Source organism: Oncorhynchus clarkii, chromosome 4, assembly GCF_045791955.1.
Source record: "Oncorhynchus clarkii lewisi isolate Uvic-CL-2024 chromosome 4, UVic_Ocla_1.0, whole genome shotgun sequence".
Lineage (NCBI taxonomy): Eukaryota > Metazoa > Chordata > Actinopteri > Salmoniformes > Salmonidae > Oncorhynchus > Oncorhynchus clarkii.
The window spans coordinates 11,250,930-11,268,590 of NC_092150.1; the positions used below are offsets into that span (position 1 = coordinate 11,250,930).

At 43.1% G+C, this 17,661-nt stretch overlaps 1 protein-coding gene across 1 annotated transcript in view; it reads left to right on the forward strand.

Annotated features, from left to right (window-relative positions):
• Window positions 1-17,661, forward strand: part of LOC139407565 (ATP-binding cassette sub-family C member 8-like) — a 156,411-nt gene that overhangs the window by 67,939 nt on the left and 70,811 nt on the right. The window contains exons 12-17 of the mRNA XM_071151389.1: window positions 377-417; window positions 2,255-2,400; window positions 11,751-11,892; window positions 14,045-14,155; window positions 14,846-14,918; window positions 15,075-15,180. Of these exons, the coding sequence (XP_071007490.1) occupies window positions 377-417; window positions 2,255-2,400; window positions 11,751-11,892; window positions 14,045-14,155; window positions 14,846-14,918; window positions 15,075-15,180 (619 nt within the window). The remainder of the gene's footprint in view (window positions 1-376; window positions 418-2,254; window positions 2,401-11,750; window positions 11,893-14,044; window positions 14,156-14,845; window positions 14,919-15,074; window positions 15,181-17,661) is intronic.

A 17,661-nucleotide genomic window follows, 5' to 3' on the forward strand; every position in this document is an offset into this window, starting at 1 on the left:
AAGACACGAGCTGAGATCCTGGAGAAAGACACAGCGAGGAAGACACGAGTTGAGATCCTGGAGAAAGACACAGCGAGGAAGACACGAGCTGAGATCCTGGAGAAAGACAGCGAGGAAGACACGAGCTGAGATCCTGGAAAAAGACACAGCGAGGAAGACACGAGCTGAGATCCTGGAGAAAGACATAGCGAGGAAGACACGAGCTGAGATCCTGGATAAAGACACTGTCTGTAGAGAGAGAGACTGAGAACCTGGAGAAAGATACTGTCTGTAGAGAGAGAGCCTGTGAGAGGGATGACTGGAACAAACTGTATGTACAGTATCTGAACCATACTGTCACGTATCTAATGTTGCCTATGTGTCTCCTCGTTCTCAGTATTCATGAACGCAGCCATCCCTATCGCAGCTGTCCTGACCGTGAGTATTCATTCCAGTCATAAATGCCTAATCATATCTCATAGATGCCCTTCATAATACTGTCCTCCCTCACATTATAATATACTACTGTCTACAGCCTAGCCCAAATATCTGTCCTCCCTCACATTATAATATACTACTGTCTACAGCCTAGCCCAAATATCTGTCCTCCCTCACATTATAATATACTACTGTCTACAGCCTAGCCCAAATATCTGTCCTCCCTCACATTATAATATACTACTGTCTACAGCCTAGCCCAAATATCTGTCCTCCCTCACATTATAATATACTACTGTCTACAGCCTAGCCCAAATATCTGTCCTCCCTCACATTATAATATACTACTGTCTATAGCCTAGCCCAAATATCTGTCCTCCCTCACATTATAATATACTACTGTCTACAGCCTAGCCCAAATATCTGTCCTCCCTCACATTATAATATACTACTGTCTATAGCCTAGCCCAAATATCTGTCCTCCCTCACATTATAATATACTATTGTCTACAGCCTAGCCCAAATATCTGTCCTCCCTCACATTATAATATACTACTGTCTACAGCCTAGCCCAAATATCTGTCCTCCCTCACATTATAATATACTACTGTCTACAGCCTAGCCCAGGTTTATGTCCTCCCTCACATTATAATATACTACTGTCTACAGCCTAGCCCAAATATCTGTCCTCCCTCACATTATAATATACTACTGTCTACAGCCTAGCCCAAATAACTGTCCTCCCTCACATTATAATATACTACTGTCTATAGCCTAGCCCAAATATCTGTCCTCCCTCACATTATAATATACTACTGTCTACAGCCTAGCCCAAATATCTGTCCTCCCTCACATTATAATATACTACTGTCTACAGCCTAGCCCAAATATCTGTCCTCCCTCACATTATAATATACTACTGTCTACAGCGTAGCCCAAATATCTGTCCTCCCTCACATTATAATATACTACTGTCTACAGCGTAGCCCAAGTTTATGTCCTCCCTCACTTTATTCACCATAGAACAGCATGTTTTCACCTCAATTCCCCCTCTAAAAATATTTCTCAGTGGATGGGCAATCCCTTTCCCCCAGTAAAGGGCACAGACCAGACCAGACTAGAATGGTATCGCTCATAATCCAATCAGTCTGGCATGTTGCCACTATAAAGGATGGCCAGTGACATTTCCCAGGGACACCGTAGAGGTTTGTGACATGGCAGGCCACTGTAAATCCCAGTTATATTTATGGTGGCTGGAGCCGTCAAGGCAGTTTTTGGTGTGGTGACAAATCCAGTATGGCAGACAGACAGGCAGACAGGCAGACAGACAGGCAAACAGACAGGCATAGAGAACACAAGGAGAAGTCCTTGAATGAGTGAAATGTATTTTGGAAAGAGACAGTGATTGGTTTATCCCTCACCCTTTGGAACACAAATGAAATAGAGATAGAGGGATAGAGAGAGAGGACAAACTGATGTCCTTCTGGATGAGCGATGTGGGTTTTGGAGACAGCGATTTGCTTATCACAGCCCTGAAATTCTCAAGTTAATCACAAACTAAATAAAGGGTAAAAACATTTGCAGAAATCAGTTTTAAGTGCTTATCTTTGAGGGATATTTATTATTTCAGGACCAAATCCTGTACTGTAAGATGCAAGCACAGCTCCGACTACAGCACACATCGACCATTGACATCAATGCATGTTTATGTAAAAGTTTGTGTTGCTAACTTGAATTTGATTCCAGATTCAGAATCTCACCCACAATATACTGTATATGCTGGTTATTGGAGTGATTATGAATATTTTTTCTCTCTCCTCTCGTCATCTCCCTCTAGACGTTTGTGGTCCATGTGCACATCTCTGAGGAGGCTGACCTGTCCCCTGCTGTAGCCTTTGCCTCCTTGTCCCTGTTCCACATCCTGGTCACTCCTCTCTTCCTGCTCTCCAGTGTGGTACGGTCCACGGTCAAGGCCCTGGTCAGGTGAGCTGGGTATTATGGACACCAGATGTGGGGTAACTATAGTTTTAACTATGCTTTGTTTAAAGAAACAATTTTTCCAGGGGAAACAAATAGTTACTTTCGAGGTGACTAGAACTATTTGAATACAGATCTCAAAAATGACTACTTTTTTAAATGTCTTTTTTATTTCACCTTTATTTAACCAGGTAGGCTGGTTGAGAACAAGTTCTCATTTACAACTGCGACCTGGCCAAGATAAAGCAAAGCAAAGCAGTGCGACACAAACAACAGAGTTACACATGGAATAAACAAGCGTACAATAAATGTGTGATAGAATAGAAAAAAAGAAAGTCTATATACAGTGTGTGCAAATGGCGTGAGGAGGTAAGGCAATAAATAGGCCATAGTAGTGAAGTAGTTAAAATTTTGCAGATTAACACTGGAGTGATAAATGGGCAGATGATGTGCAAGTAGAAATACTGGTGTGCAAAAGAGCAGAAAAGTAAATAAAAACAATATGGGGATGAGGTAGGTAGATTGGGTGGGCTATTTACAGATGGACTATGTACAGCTGCAGCGATCGGTTAGCTGCTCAGATAGCTGATGTTTAAAGTTAGTGAGTGAAATATAATATACAGATCCCAAAAGATGACTCCTTTTTTACAGTGAACTTCCAGAAGACGTCTTAAGGTATTAGAAATACATCAAAACACAATAATATTGAAGTAAACACCCTTGCCAACTGACATAAAAATCATTTAAATACAGATCCCAGAAAATGACTACTTTTTAAAGATATTTAAATACAGATTCCAAAAATGGACTACTTTTTTAAACTGTTTAAATACAGATCCCCAGAAATTACTATTTTTTTATTTTTATATTTAAATACAGATCCCAAAGATCTGAGAAAGCAACTACTTTTTAAAAAACTATTTGAATATAGATCTCAGGAGGTGACTACTTTTGGATTGGCTGCCTTCAACTAATGGCAGGGCTGTATCTGGAACTGCATGTTGCAGATAGAAATAGAATGAATAAAGAACACACAATCCCCTATAGTATTTCAAGCAATCTGACAGCCATATTTGATCTACACAATACATTTCTATCTGAACATTTTGTAAATGTCCATTCTCCTGAATGTCCATTGCCCCATGTGTACATAATCAACTCAAATCAATTACCCAATGATATTTTGTAGAGAGAAGTTTAAATAAGTTGTTACCCTCAACTACTGTAGGACTCAACATGCCACTGAAAAGGTTAAAAGCTGCAATTCATTTTATAATATGTGAAAATACTGCAGAGAAGTTCAAAGCCATTTGCAAACATTGCAAACAGCAAGTTGGATGCTTGGCCAAAGCAACGTCGAACCTCTTTGTCCATCTGAGGGGAAGTGTTATGGTTTCAAACACACACTGTACCATCTTTAAAGGGATAGATTACTCAGAATACAAACTAACATTATGATCAACCTACATTGGTTGTAGTTGATTCAAGAAGGCCGTTTTGTGATATTTAGTTTCCCTTTGACAATTAAAATACATATTTTGTTTCTTTTAGCAATTCTCAGTAACACTTAATATTAAACTGTTCTTGTTCCTGTGTAATAAAACTGTAATTAAATAAGGGTTAAGGTAAAATAAATAAATAAATAAATAACTTCCTTACTATGCAATTATAAAGCCATTTCCAAGGCCTTATGTTACAACAATGTTGCTGTGTAATAATCACAAAGTTACTAAACATATATAAGAATTTGATGTCACTGTATTACTTTGTCTCACTCATGATGAACATTTTTGTCATTTTGAAGCTGCAAAAGTCTTCTCTGATGTTGAGGTGATTCCATGTCCCTCACATATTTAATACTTTCAAATATAATTATTTTTCTGAGACCTGTATTTGAACATCAAAGAAAATAGTTGCCTTGTAGTTTAAACTCTGGTATTTTCAAATAAACTACAAAATACAACCATTTTCTGCCCAGGTCTGATGGACACACACAGTCGCATGCACACATGCACACACAGCTCTGTTTTTGTGAATTTTCAGAACATTTTTGGGGAGTACAAATGTATTCCCGTTAAAAATCCTATTTTCCCTAACCTTAACCCAAACCCTAACCCTAACCTTAAACCTAACCCTTAAGCATAAAATAGCATTTGTGACCGACCGCCTTGATTCGGTCTTATGTAGCAAAATTTGAAATGGGGAGTTTTTACATTGGATAAAAGCAGAGACACAGAGCTACAAAATGATATATCATACACTGCATTTGAGGAACAATGGGAAAATAATTCTGATTTGAAAATTGGTCAACTTGTAACCTCACTTTTGAGACAATGGACTTTGAATGTGTTGGTACCTACTGGAGGGCTCTTCTTTGTCTATACCCATTCAGCATTGTTCACACCCTCTTAAGCCTTAGCCCCACCAATCTCTTTAAAACTTCTTCGGGATAGGAGGCAGCATTTTCACTTTTGGATAAATAGCGTGCCCAAATTCAACTTCCTGCTACTCATCCCCAGAATATAAGATATGCATAGTATTAGTAGATTTGGATAGAAAACACTCTGAAGTTTCTAAAACTGTTTGAATCATGTCTGTGAGTATAACAGAACTTATGTAGCAGGGAATACCCCGAGGACAAACCATTCAGAATTGTTTTTTGAGGTCACTGTCAATTCAATGGGATTTCATCTGGAAACCAGATTTCTAAGGGACTTGTTTGCAGTTCCTACCGCTTCCACTGGATGTCACCAGTCTTTGGAAATTGGTTGAGGTTATTCCTTTGTGTAATGAAGAAGTACAGCCATCTTGAACAAGTGTCACGTCATGTGTACTGTTTGATAGTTGCGCAAGACCAGAAAGCATGATTGAGTTTGTTGTCTTCCTGTATTGAACACAGATCATCCCGTCTTCAATTTTATCGATTATTTACGTTTAAAAATACGTAAAGTTGTATTACAAAAGTAGTTTGAATTGTTTTGGCAATGTTTACAGGTAACTTTTGAGATATTTTGTAGTGACGTTGGTCAAGTTGGAACCAGTGTTTTTCTGGATCAAACGTGCCAAATAAATTGACATTTTGGATATATATGGACGGAATTAATCGAACAAAAGGACCATTTGTGATGTTTATGGGACATATTGGAGTGCCAACAAAAGAAGCTCGTCAAAGGTAAGGCATGATTAATATTTTATTTCTGTGTTTTGTGTCGCGTCTGCAGAGTTGAAATATGCTACTCTCTCATTGTTTACTGTTGTGCTATCATCAGATAATAGCATCTTATGCTTTTGCCGAAAAGCCTTTTTGAAATCTGACATGTTGGCTGGATTCACAATGAGTGTAGCTTTAATTTGGGGTCTTACATGTGTGATTTAATGAGTTTGATTTTGAAAGTATTTTATTTGAATTTGGCGCTCTGCATTTTCCCTGGCTATTGGCCAGGTGGGACGCTAGCGGGACGCTAGCGCCTATCCCAGAGAGGTTTTAAGGGTTGATCCGAGTGTCCAAACAGCAGCAGTCAAGCACCCAAGCAACCTGGCTAATGTTGGCTAGCTTGCTAGCTACTTCCAGACAGAACATCTCACTGGCAATTTTACTCACCTTAGCAGAGCTGGTTAGGCTGTTTTTATGTTATCAGAGCGATGGTGACTGCAACTGTGCTTCTGGCAACAATTTATGTTTTTTTTGCCAACGTTTACGGACACCGGCCATATTCAACTCGTATTGAGCGTTTGTAAAAATGTGTCAACTATGTCTATCAACAGTTGTCAACATTCTATTGAAATTGTTACTTGCATAGTGGGGTATTTTGTTAACCTGTAGTGACACCCCATCCTGTGAACGGGACCGTTGTCATCATCTGAAACGAATTAGCATAACGCAACGGACATAAATCTTCCTAGAAAATATTCCTATTCATGAAAATCACAAGTGAAATATATTGGAACACAGCTAAGCCTTTTGTTAATCACCCTGTCATCTCAGATTTTCAAAAGATGCTTTACAGCCAATGCTAGACAAGCATTTGTGTAAGTTTATCATAGCCTATCCTAGCATTATGCCTTGCTAGCAGCAGACAACCTTGTCACGGAAATCAGATAAACAATCAAATTCAATCGTTTACCTTTGATGAACTTCGGATGTTTTCACTCACAAGACTCCCAGGTAGACAGCCAAAGTAAATTTTTTCCCAAAATATTATTTTTGTAGGCGAAATAGCTCCGTTTGTTCTTCACGTTTGGCTGAGAAATCACCGAACACCGAAAAATATTCAAAATTAGCTCCATAATATCGACAGAAACATGGCAAACGTTGTTTAGAATCCATCCTCAAGGTGTTTTTCTAATATCTATTCGATAATATATCCGTTTGGGACAATTCGTTTTTTTCACTAGGACCGATTGGAATAATGGCTACCTCTGTATTTTACGCGAGAATCTCTCTCGGAGCCACCATGTGACCACTTACGCAATGTGGCCGCCTATGGCTATTCTTCAACAGAAATGCGTAAAACTACGTCACAATGCTGTAGACACATTGGGGAATACGTAGAAAGCGTAAGCTTGTTGCTGGTACATTCATAGCTGAATAGGGAGTCATTGGAACGCAGCGCTTTCAAAACCTGGGGCACTTCCGGATTGGATTTTTCTCAGGCTTTTGCCTGCAACATCAGTTCTGTTATACTCACAGACAATATCTTTACAGTTTTGGAAACGTTAGAGTGTGTTCTATCCAAAGCTGTCAATGTATGCATATTCTAGCATCTTTTCCTGACAAAATATCCTGTTTAAAACGGGAATGTTTTTTTTCCAAAAATGAAAATACTGCCCCCTAACACCATTAAGACATGTGGCTAGCTAGCTAGCTAAACAATTAACCATAATCCCAACTCATGATATTACTACTGTGCATGAATTTTCAGGTAGCTAACCAACCAGGTTCAATGTTAGCTAGCTAACATTAGGCAATAACTAGCAATGCAAATGGCTCTGCGATACAAATAATAAGATCATACACATAACATTAGCTAGCTAGCCAGCTGGCTAACATTAGCTAGCTAGCTAACAGCATACTTTAACTTGAAATGAAATGAAAACAACTTTGTCAAAATAAGAAACGTGTAATATCTGAAAATGTAGCTAGCTAGACTATCTTACCCATATACATAATGGATGGATACTTCTCTCTGTCACGGATGCCATGGTTGCCCTTAGTTTGAAGATCTAATCCGGGGACAGGTGTTTTCTCCATCTCCTTAGCTATCATAGTCTAATTCCACTGATTTCAAAACCTCCAGAAAGTGGAGAGCAACACTTATGCAGTTCCACTATGCAATATATATTTTTTAAAGATGCATTTGTCACATATACTCCCTCACCGGCCTCTAGGTCATCAGGCTGCTGATTATCCCGCACACCTGTCACCATTTATTTATTAAAATATTCACTCCTTGTACTTGCTTCCCAAATCTCAGTGCACTCATTACAGCGTTAGACAGGATTACCTAAAAAATACCAACCAGCTAAAATAGACAGAAGCGTGCTATATGGCAGACCTATCCGAACTCATCTCTTGGCATGTCCAGCCCACTCATTATCTCAGCCAATCATGGCTAGCGGGAAGGTTGTTGCCTTTTTCTGTGGCTTAACCAACTAGGCTCATAATTGTATTCATATTTACAGACTGCATACATGTTTGTTATTAAGGCACATGAAAAAAAAGCATTTTGATTTAAAAAAAAGTTTACGTTCAAATGTCTCTCTTGTAAAGTAGTGACCCGCGACATACGCCGTGTGACCCGTGACATACACGGTGTCTCCAGTGCACGTGCACAGCCCGGTGCGCTCCGCATTGGACGGGCTGGAGGGTTATCCAGCCAGGACAGATGGTGCCGGCTCAGCGCACCTGGCCTCCAGTGCGTCTCTTCGGCCCAGGATATCCTGCGCCGACTCTATGCACTGTGTCTCCGGTGCGTCTGCACAGCCCAGTGCATCCTGTGCCAGCACCCCGCATTTGCCGGGCGAAAGTAACCATCCAGCCAGGACGGGTTGTACCGGCGGCTCTACGCTTGAGACCTCCAGTGCGCCTCCACGGCCCATTGTATCCGGTGCCTGCTCCACGCACCAGGCTTCCAGTGCATCTCCCCAGTCCGGTGAGACCTGTTCTGGTTCCACGTACCAGGATTCAAGCATGTCTCCCCAGCCTGGTAAGCCCTGTGGCAGCTCCACGCACCAGGCTTCCAGTACATCTCCTCAGTCCGGTGAGACCTGTTCTGGCTCCACGTAGGAAGCCTCCAGTGATGATTCATGGCCCGAAGCCTCCAGTGATGATCCATGGCCCGGAGCCTCCAGTGATGATCCATGGCCCGGAGCCTCCAGTGATGATCCATGGCACGGAGCCTCCAGTGATGATCCATGGCACGGAGCCTCCAGTGATGATCCATGGCACAGAGCCTCCAGTGATGATCCATGGCACAGAGCCTCCAGTGATGATCCATGGCACAGAGCCTCCAGTGATGATCCATGGCACAGAGCCTCCAGTGATGATCCATGGCCCAGAGCCTGCAGTGAGGATCCATGGCACGAAGCCTGTAGCGTTGATCCACTGTCCGGAGCCTGCAGCGAGGGTCCCCATTCCGGGGCCTCCAGCGACGGTCCCCAGTCCGGGGCCTGCGGCGAGGGTCCCCAGTCCTGGGCCTGCTGATAGGGTCTCCAGTCTGGGGTCGGCGACGAGGGTCCCCGCACCAGAGGCGCCACTAAATTGGGGGGAGCCAGAGGTAGAGCGGGGTCTACGTCCCGCATCGGAGCCGCCCCCGAGGTAGATGCCCACCCGGACCCTCCCCTATAGTGTCAGGTTTGCGCCCGGAGTCCGCACCTTTCGGGGGGGTACTGTCACGCCCTGACCGTAGAGATCTTTTTATTCTCTATGTTTGGTTGGTCAGGGTGTGACTCGGGTGGAAAACTCTATGTTCTGTGTTTCTATGTTTTGGCTGGGTATGGTTCTCAATCAGGGACAGCTGTCTATCGTTGTCTCTGATTGGGAATCATACTTAGGCAGCCTTTTTCCCTTTTGTATTTGTGGGTAGTTGTCTTTGTTAGTGGCATTATAGCCCTAGTAAGCTTCACATTCGTTTTTGTTATTTCTTGTTTTGTTGGCGACATTTAAAATAAAGACAAATGTACGCTCACCCTGCTGCACCTTGGTGCAGTCATTTCCACGACGAAGGCGATCGTGACACTCATCAGTCAAACACACAAGCAATCACCCATCTTGTTATTCCCTCTCAAATATTTTTTGCTTATTTGATCGGACAGAGAGCAAGAAAAGATAGAGGAGAGAGTTGCAGAAATTGCAGTAAGACGGATTCAAATCTATGATGCAGCGGTATATGTGTTCCAGAAGCAGTGGCTTAGACCACTGGACCACCCTTGGCCACCCAGCCTGTCAGTCAATCACTGCTTTCATATTGGTTTACCATCATCTATGTACAGGTAAGTGCTTTAGATATGGTATATTGGCCTTCTGTAAGTAGAAGAGCTGTACATCATGTATACAGAGTATTGTATCTCCAAGGAGAGGGGTATCATTACCATGTTACAGTCATCCAGAGTGGAGAGATGTTGTCAGGGGTTTTCTCTGCATCCTGAGAGGACGTACTGATGTCTCGTAACAACCAATGGTGCGGAGCTGATATCTGTACATGGAGCCAGTATGTATATCATATAGCTCTCGTGTAAATGAGGAAGAAGTTGTCAATCTACATTCCATTTATATCCCACTTAAACCACTACTTCCTTACTCAATGAATCACAAGTAATTACATCTATAATGTAATGCATTATAGAGGATGCCTGTACCATGCTTAATTGTGATTGTTTTAGTTTTTCAAAACTCCATTAGAGTGGTCCACAATGTGTTTTAAAATAATCTGTATGGTGTAGTTGTATCATTGTGGAGTGACACTTAATTAAATGTTTCTAACTAACACAATCCTATCTTTATTCATGGTGACAGCAAGTTGAGTGTGATGCTGTATCTCAGGGGTAATCTAAGTCCATCGTTCCATTTAGAGGTCCTTGTGATCCCCGTAACAGCCTGGCATTGACACTGCCATTCTGCATAGCTGGAGCATACTGCTATTATGCTCTACTGCAGTGGCTTTGGACACATGCACACGATCAGTCCTCACACTTAATTTAGAATGCTGAAGGATAGAATGTTAAAAAAGTATTGCTTAATGGGATCGAAGTCAATAACTCCTGTATCCTGGCATTTGAGTAAAGCTGAAGTGAAGTCTGACAATTCTGACATGACCTGGCTTTGAAACTTTGATAAGTGGTTGCCAGCCCCAGTGAGTGTGGAACATTCGTTTCATTATGGAGTACAGAGAGAGGGAGAGAGAGGAGAAAGAGAATAGTGAATTGAGGGAACAGAGAAAGAGAGGGAGAGAGAGAAGATAAGAGAACAGAGAGAGGGACAGGGTGAGATAGAGGAGGTTGGGAAATAGGGACGACACAGGGAGGAATGAGAGAGGGGGGAGTGAGAGAGAGTGGGTAGTGAGAGAGAGGGGGGGGGTGAGAGATAGAGGAGGGAGTGAGAGGGGGGGGGGGGTACAGAGAAGTGAAGCAATGTTCCACTAAATTGATGGACCAATAAGAGCTCTTCAAATGCGCGATGAGATCCATGGCTTGCTGAGCAGCCTGGAGTGTAACAGTACTTCTAGTCACAGCTGACTCAACCTGATTTACAGTAGATGTACAGCAAGGCCCATATTGTTTGTGAATATTTTGCTTAGGTGTGTGTTCATGTTTGTACTTAGGATTTCTACGAATCAGGTTCACACATTTAAGCTCTAGTTGATTCCAGATGTTCTGAAGCTGGAGCAGGTAGATGACGGTGATAAGATGGCTGATTCTAATGCTTTCATTTGACCTGAAGTTGGAGCAGGTAGATGACAGTGATAAGATGGCTGATTCTAATGCTTTCATTTGACCTGAAGTTGGAGCAGGTAGATGACGGTGATAAGATGGTTGATTCTAGTTTGGCCCAGAAAAGGCACATATAAAAACAGAATACTTTATAACTGTTGACTTAAACCAATCATCTTTTCACTCCTCCATCAGTTTTGCCTTCTTCTATCAGATGTACAGTCCAATGAGACTTTCCTGGCACTTTTCCTTTGAAAACCCTCTTGCTGTGTTGTTCCCTATCCCATCTCCAAAACACTAACTTTTCCTTATTGTAACTCACTCTGGAGAACAGCATCTGCTAATACTAGAATGTGGAAATATGAAATGTGTCGTTCGTGTCCCCCTGTAACCCTAACCATGTAACCTTAACCCCTGTTTCCTCATAGTGCCCAGAAGCTGAGTGAGTTCTTCAGTAGTGATGAGATTGGAGATGAGCAAGAGCCAAATGCTACCATGCCCACGGGCCCTAGCAACCACGAAACCATTCCCTCCGGCCCCAGAAACCACAACAACAAGTACCAGGCAGTGGTGAGTACCCAGCTATCACATAATGTTCTGAGAACATTATGTTTCTTAGAGCTTGTTGAGAGCGTAGTTGTCCTATGGTGATTTAGCATACAAACGTCCTAAAACTTTCTGCGAATGGTACAGGATAGTTGCTTGGTTTTGGAACATTTTCTGAACATTTAAGTAACTTTAACAGAATGTTTTGTAAACATGGTTACATTTATATTGAATAAAAAATATAAACACAACATGTAAAGCTTCCCATGTTTCATGGCCTGAAATAAAAGATTCCAGAAATGTTCCATACGCACAAAAATCTTATTACTCTCAAATGTTGTGCACACATTTGTTTTCATCCCTGTTAGTGAGCATTTCTCTTTTTCCAAGATAATCCATCCACCTGACAGGTATGGCATATCAAGAAGCTGATTAAATAACATGATCATTACAAAGGTGCACCTTGTGCTGGGGACAATAAAAGGCCACTCTACAATGCCAGATGTCTCAAGTTTTGAAGGAGCGTGCAATTGGCATGCAGAGTGCAGGAATGTTCACCAGAGCTGTTGCCAGAGAATTTAATGTTAATTTCTATAGCATAAGCCGCTCTCCAAAGTCGTTTTAGAGAATTCGGCAGTACGTCTAACCGGCCTCATAATCACAGACCATGTGTAACCACGCCTTCCAGGACCTCTTCCTCTGCGGGATCATCTGAGACCAGCCACCCAGATAGCTGATGAAACTGTGTGTTTGCTCAACCAAATCATTTTTGCAAAAACTGTCATTAACAGTCTCAGGAAAGAGATTTAACAATGCTCTTACAAAGGTTCTTACGATGAACTTAGGCTTAAGATGCTTTTGGGAAACTGGGACCTGTTCTCTATCCATGGAATTTGTGAATTGCGCCACCAGGATGGAGCTAGCATGCCATGTTTTCCACATATTTAATTTCATTTAATTTTTGTCTATTCAAACAAACCCAAATTCAAAGGAAACAAACAATCATTAAGATCATTTGTTGTCAATTAGTGGGCGCGTTAAATCTCCGAGCTGTTTGCCAAAACCATCGTTGTTAACGTTGCACTTGAAAACGGCCATAATCTAATGCCTGTCTCAGACCACTTGATATACATTTCATGTTCAATCAAATGAGTTCTATTTTGCTGTAATTTGTCTCAATATACTTCATAATGTGTAGCCTAACATGTGCAATGATGTGCCAAATCAGTGGTTTAGTGCATTTTTATTAGGTAAGCATTAGAATAAGACTCCTCAACATTTGCAGCCGTAGGTGGTGATATCTCTCTAGAAGCTGATCCGCTATCAGTATTGTGAAATATATATATTGTTAAGGTAAGATTTGAATGGAGTAAGAGGATCAGAGAGCACATGCGCCAACAACACACTTAGCGACCATTCTCTCTGCGTGGTGTTTTGGGAAACGCATGTGACATCTTCGGACGTTGTTGGAAAGATGCATCCTGTGAAACCAGGCCACCAGGAAACCAGAGTCAAATGTTCTCAGAACCTCCCTGCAACCTGAAAATAAACGTTCCCAGAACAGGGATCTAACTAGCAAAGCAAACGGTTCTAGGATACGAATAACAACATCATAAACGTACTGTTAGCTAGGGAGCCAGCCAGCTAATGTTAGCTAGCTAGCTAACAGTACACTTTAGATGGAATTGAAACCCCTTTCTGTCAAAATTAGAAACTTGTAATATCTGAAAATGTAGCTAGCTAGACTACCTTACCAGTATACGTCGTCATGCATGATGTCATCCATCTCCCTGTCATGGATGCCATACTACAGTTGCCCTTAGTTTGAAGATGTAATCGGTTCACATACGGTTCACATTTGTTTTGTGTTGTAGTCACGATCAATATCAACATTTACACAGATGCACGCAAGCGTACGCATGCACACATACATGAACACACACACACACAGAGCTCCCACAAAGAGCTCTTAAACACTCAACCACTCATTCACAGGCAGAATGCACATCAATGTTGTAGTTAATGTCCTCCTTCCACCTCCACCCCAACCTCATTTGCACACACACTCACCACCTCCTCCACAATCCTCCGCCACCATCCACCACCTCTGTGGTTTTCATAGTGGTCCTGTAAAAAGCCTAAGCAATGTCCTGCCCCCTCCCTGCACCTCTCCCAGCCTCTGAAGGTGGTGAACAGGAAGAGACATCCCAGGGACGATTGGAACAACTACAGCCATGAGGGAGGCAACCCACCCCCCCAGGAGGGAGACCAAGACCTCTGCATCAGGGTGAGTAGGAGGCAGACCAGGAGAAGGACCACTGGATCAGGGTGAGTGAGAGGTAGACCAGGAGGACCTAGACCTCTGGATCAGGGTGAGTGAGAGGTAGACCAGGAGGACCTAGACCTCTGGATCAGGGTGAGTGAGAGGTAGATCAGGAGGACCTAGACCTCTGGATCAGGGTGAGTGAGAGGTAGACCAGGAGGACCTAGACTTCTGGATCAGGGTGAGTGAGAGGTAGACCAGGAGGACCTAGGGCTCTGGATCAGGGTGTGTGAGAGGTAGACCAGGAGGACCTAGACCTCTGGATCAGGGTGAGTGAGAGGTAGACCAGGAGGACCTAGACCTCTGGATCAGGGTGAGTGAGAGGTAGATCAGGAGGACCTAGACCTCTGGATCAGGGTGAGTGAGAGGTAGATCAGGAGGACCTAGACCTCTGGATCAGGATGAGTGAGAGGTAGACCAGGAGGACGTAGACCTCTGGATCAGGGTGAGTGAGAGCTAGCAGAACTAGATAAAAGTTCAAACTATCATTCAGTCTCATCAGTGTGCTGCCAGTGACAATATCCTGTCTGACTGCTTACTGCTGATCCTCTCCTGTCTGACTCCTTACTCAGTCAGATTATGTTTTTGTGAAAGCAGTGGGAATCAGTCTTTGACATTTGCTTTGATCAATGTGTGTGATGTTTCTTTCTCCAGATAACCAGTGGATATTTCACTTGGACAGATGGGACTCCCACCCTGTCTAACGTAAACATCAAGGTTCCCTTTGGTAAGGCTCTGCTGCTGGAGGAAGGTTACACGCCATGGCATTAATACTCTATTAAAGGAATCACTACTCCCTCCTCCTATCCCCCCATCTCTCTACTCGCTCTCTCCCACCCAATTTCTAATTTCCTGTGTGTCTCTCTCTCGCTCTCTCTCTCAGGTCAGCTGACTATGATCGTGGGCCAGGTGGGTTGCGGGAAGTCGTCCCTGTTGCTGGCAGCTCTGGGAGAAATGCAGAGAGTCTCTGGGACTGTCACCTGGAACATGTAAGACTGGATGAAATTACTACTCACACCGTAGACGTCACAGATAGATGGATGAACAGTAAACTACTAGTAGGATGGACATACTAAATGGTTGACAAGCCTCTTTCTCATCCAAAGTATAAAGAAGGTCTATTAAATTACAGTAGGTTCATGTGGCCTGAGCTCAGATGATGTCAATTTGAAAGGTCATAGGTGAAATGTGTATTGTGACTCCAGAGTTCCAGGTAGCTATCCGCAGAGAGGCAGGTACAGTAGCTGTCCACAGAGAACCAGGTAGCCGTTCACAGAAAACCAGGTAGCCGTCCACAGAGAGCCAGGTAGCCGTTCACAGAAAACCAGGTAGCCGTCCACAGAGAGCCAGCCGTGCACAGACTGTTTAACTCTCTCAGCGATATAAAATGCTTTTGAATCAAATCCAATTTTATTTGTCACGTGCTTTGTAAACAACAGGTGTAGACTAACAGTGAAATGTTAACTTACGGGCCCTTCCCAACAATACAGAGAGAAAAAATATAAATATAAAAATAATAACAAGAGGAATAAATGCACAACAAGTAATGATAACTTGGCTATATACACAGGATACCAGTACCGAGTCGATGTGCAAGGTTACGAGGTAATTTAGGTAGATACTTACTCAGTACATACGTATATGTACATATAGGTAGGGATAAAGTGACTAGGCAACTGGATAGGTAATAAACAGTAACAGCAGCTTATGTGATGAGTCAAAATAGTTAGTACAAAAAGGGTCAATGAAGATTTCTGGGTAGCTTTAGGTTAACTATTTAACTAACTATTTAGCAGTCTTATAGCTTATGTGTAGAAGCTGTTCAGGATACTGTTGGTTCCAGACTTGGTGCATCGGTACCGCTTGCCGTGCGGTAGCAGAGAGAACAGTCTATGACTTGGATGGCTGGAGTCTTTGACAATTTTTAGGGCCTTCATCTGGCACCGCCAGGTATAGAGGTCCGGATGGCAGGGAGCTCGGCCCCAGTGATGCACTGGGTTGTACGCACTATCCTCTGTAGCTCGTTGCGGTCGTATGCCAAACAGTTGTTAAACCAAGGAGTGAACCAGCTGTAGAAGCTGTAGAACTTTTTGAGGATCTGAGGGCCCATGCCAAATCTTTTCAACCACCTGAGGGAGAAGAGGTATTGTCATGCCCTCTTTATGACTGTGTTGATGCGTGTGGACCATGATAGTTCCTTAGTGATGTGGACACCAAGGAACTCGAAGCTCTCAACCTGTTCCTGGGGGTGTGCTTGGCCCTCCTTGGTCTTGCTGGCGTTGAGAGAGAGGTTGTTGTCCTGGCACCATACTGCCAGGTCTCAATGTCGTCGGTGTTCAGGCCTACTACCATTGTGTCGTCTGCAAATGTAATGATGGTGTTGGAGTTGTGCGTGGCCATGCCGTCGTGGGTGAACAGGCAGTGCAGGAGGAGACTAAGAGCGCACTCCTGAAGGGCCCCCGTGTTGAGAATCAGCGTGGCATAGTTGTTGTTGCCTATCCTCACCACCGGGGGCGGCCCGTCAGGAAGTCCAGGATCCAGATGCAGAGGGAAGTGTTTAATCGCAGGGTACTTAGCTTAGTGATGAGCTTGGATGGCACAATGGTGTTGAACGCTGAGCTGTAGTCAATGAACAGCATTTTCATGTAGGTTTTCCTTTTGTTCAGGTGTGAAAGGGCAGTGTGGAGTGCAATAGCGATTGTGTCATCTGTGGATATGTTGGGGCGGTATGCGAAGTGGGGTGGGTCCAGGGTGTCTGGGATGATGGTGTTGATGTGAGTCATGACCAGACTTTTAAAGCATTTCATGGCTACAGATGTGAATGCTACGGGGCAATAGTTATTTAGACAGCTTGGCGTTCTTGGGCACAGGGACTATGGTGGTCTGCTTGAAACATGTAGGTATTACAGACTGGGTCAGGGAGAGGTTGAACATGCAGTGAAGACACTTCCAGCTGATCAGCGCATGCTCTGAGTATGCATCCTGGTGATCCATCTGGCTCCTGCAGCCTTGTGAATGTTAACCTGTTTAAAGGCCTTACTCACATCAGCTACAGAGAGCGTGATCACTCAGTCGTCCGGATCAGCTGGTGCTCTCATGCATAGTTCAGTGTTGCTAACCTTGTAGAACATAGAAGGTATTTAGCACCAACTCTCTGGTACCCTTTCCTGCAGTCAAATAACCAAAGCGCCCTCTAATGGCAACATGGGTGGAATGTTACTGATATGTTTTGTAATTTCAAAATTCATTCATTAGAACCCATAGCGGCCATTGACGGCCTTTCTTTAAATTACTGTAGCCTATAGGGGCCATCGACAGCCTTATTTTAAATTACTGTAGCAGTCGAGAACAAATGAAACATTGCAAAATGAAATGGCTAACAACCTGTTGTTGTATTTGTGTGGCTGTTGTCATCAAACAGAAACCGGAAACAGAGTATGCTCTCATTTGACTTTTCAAAGAATGTGCTG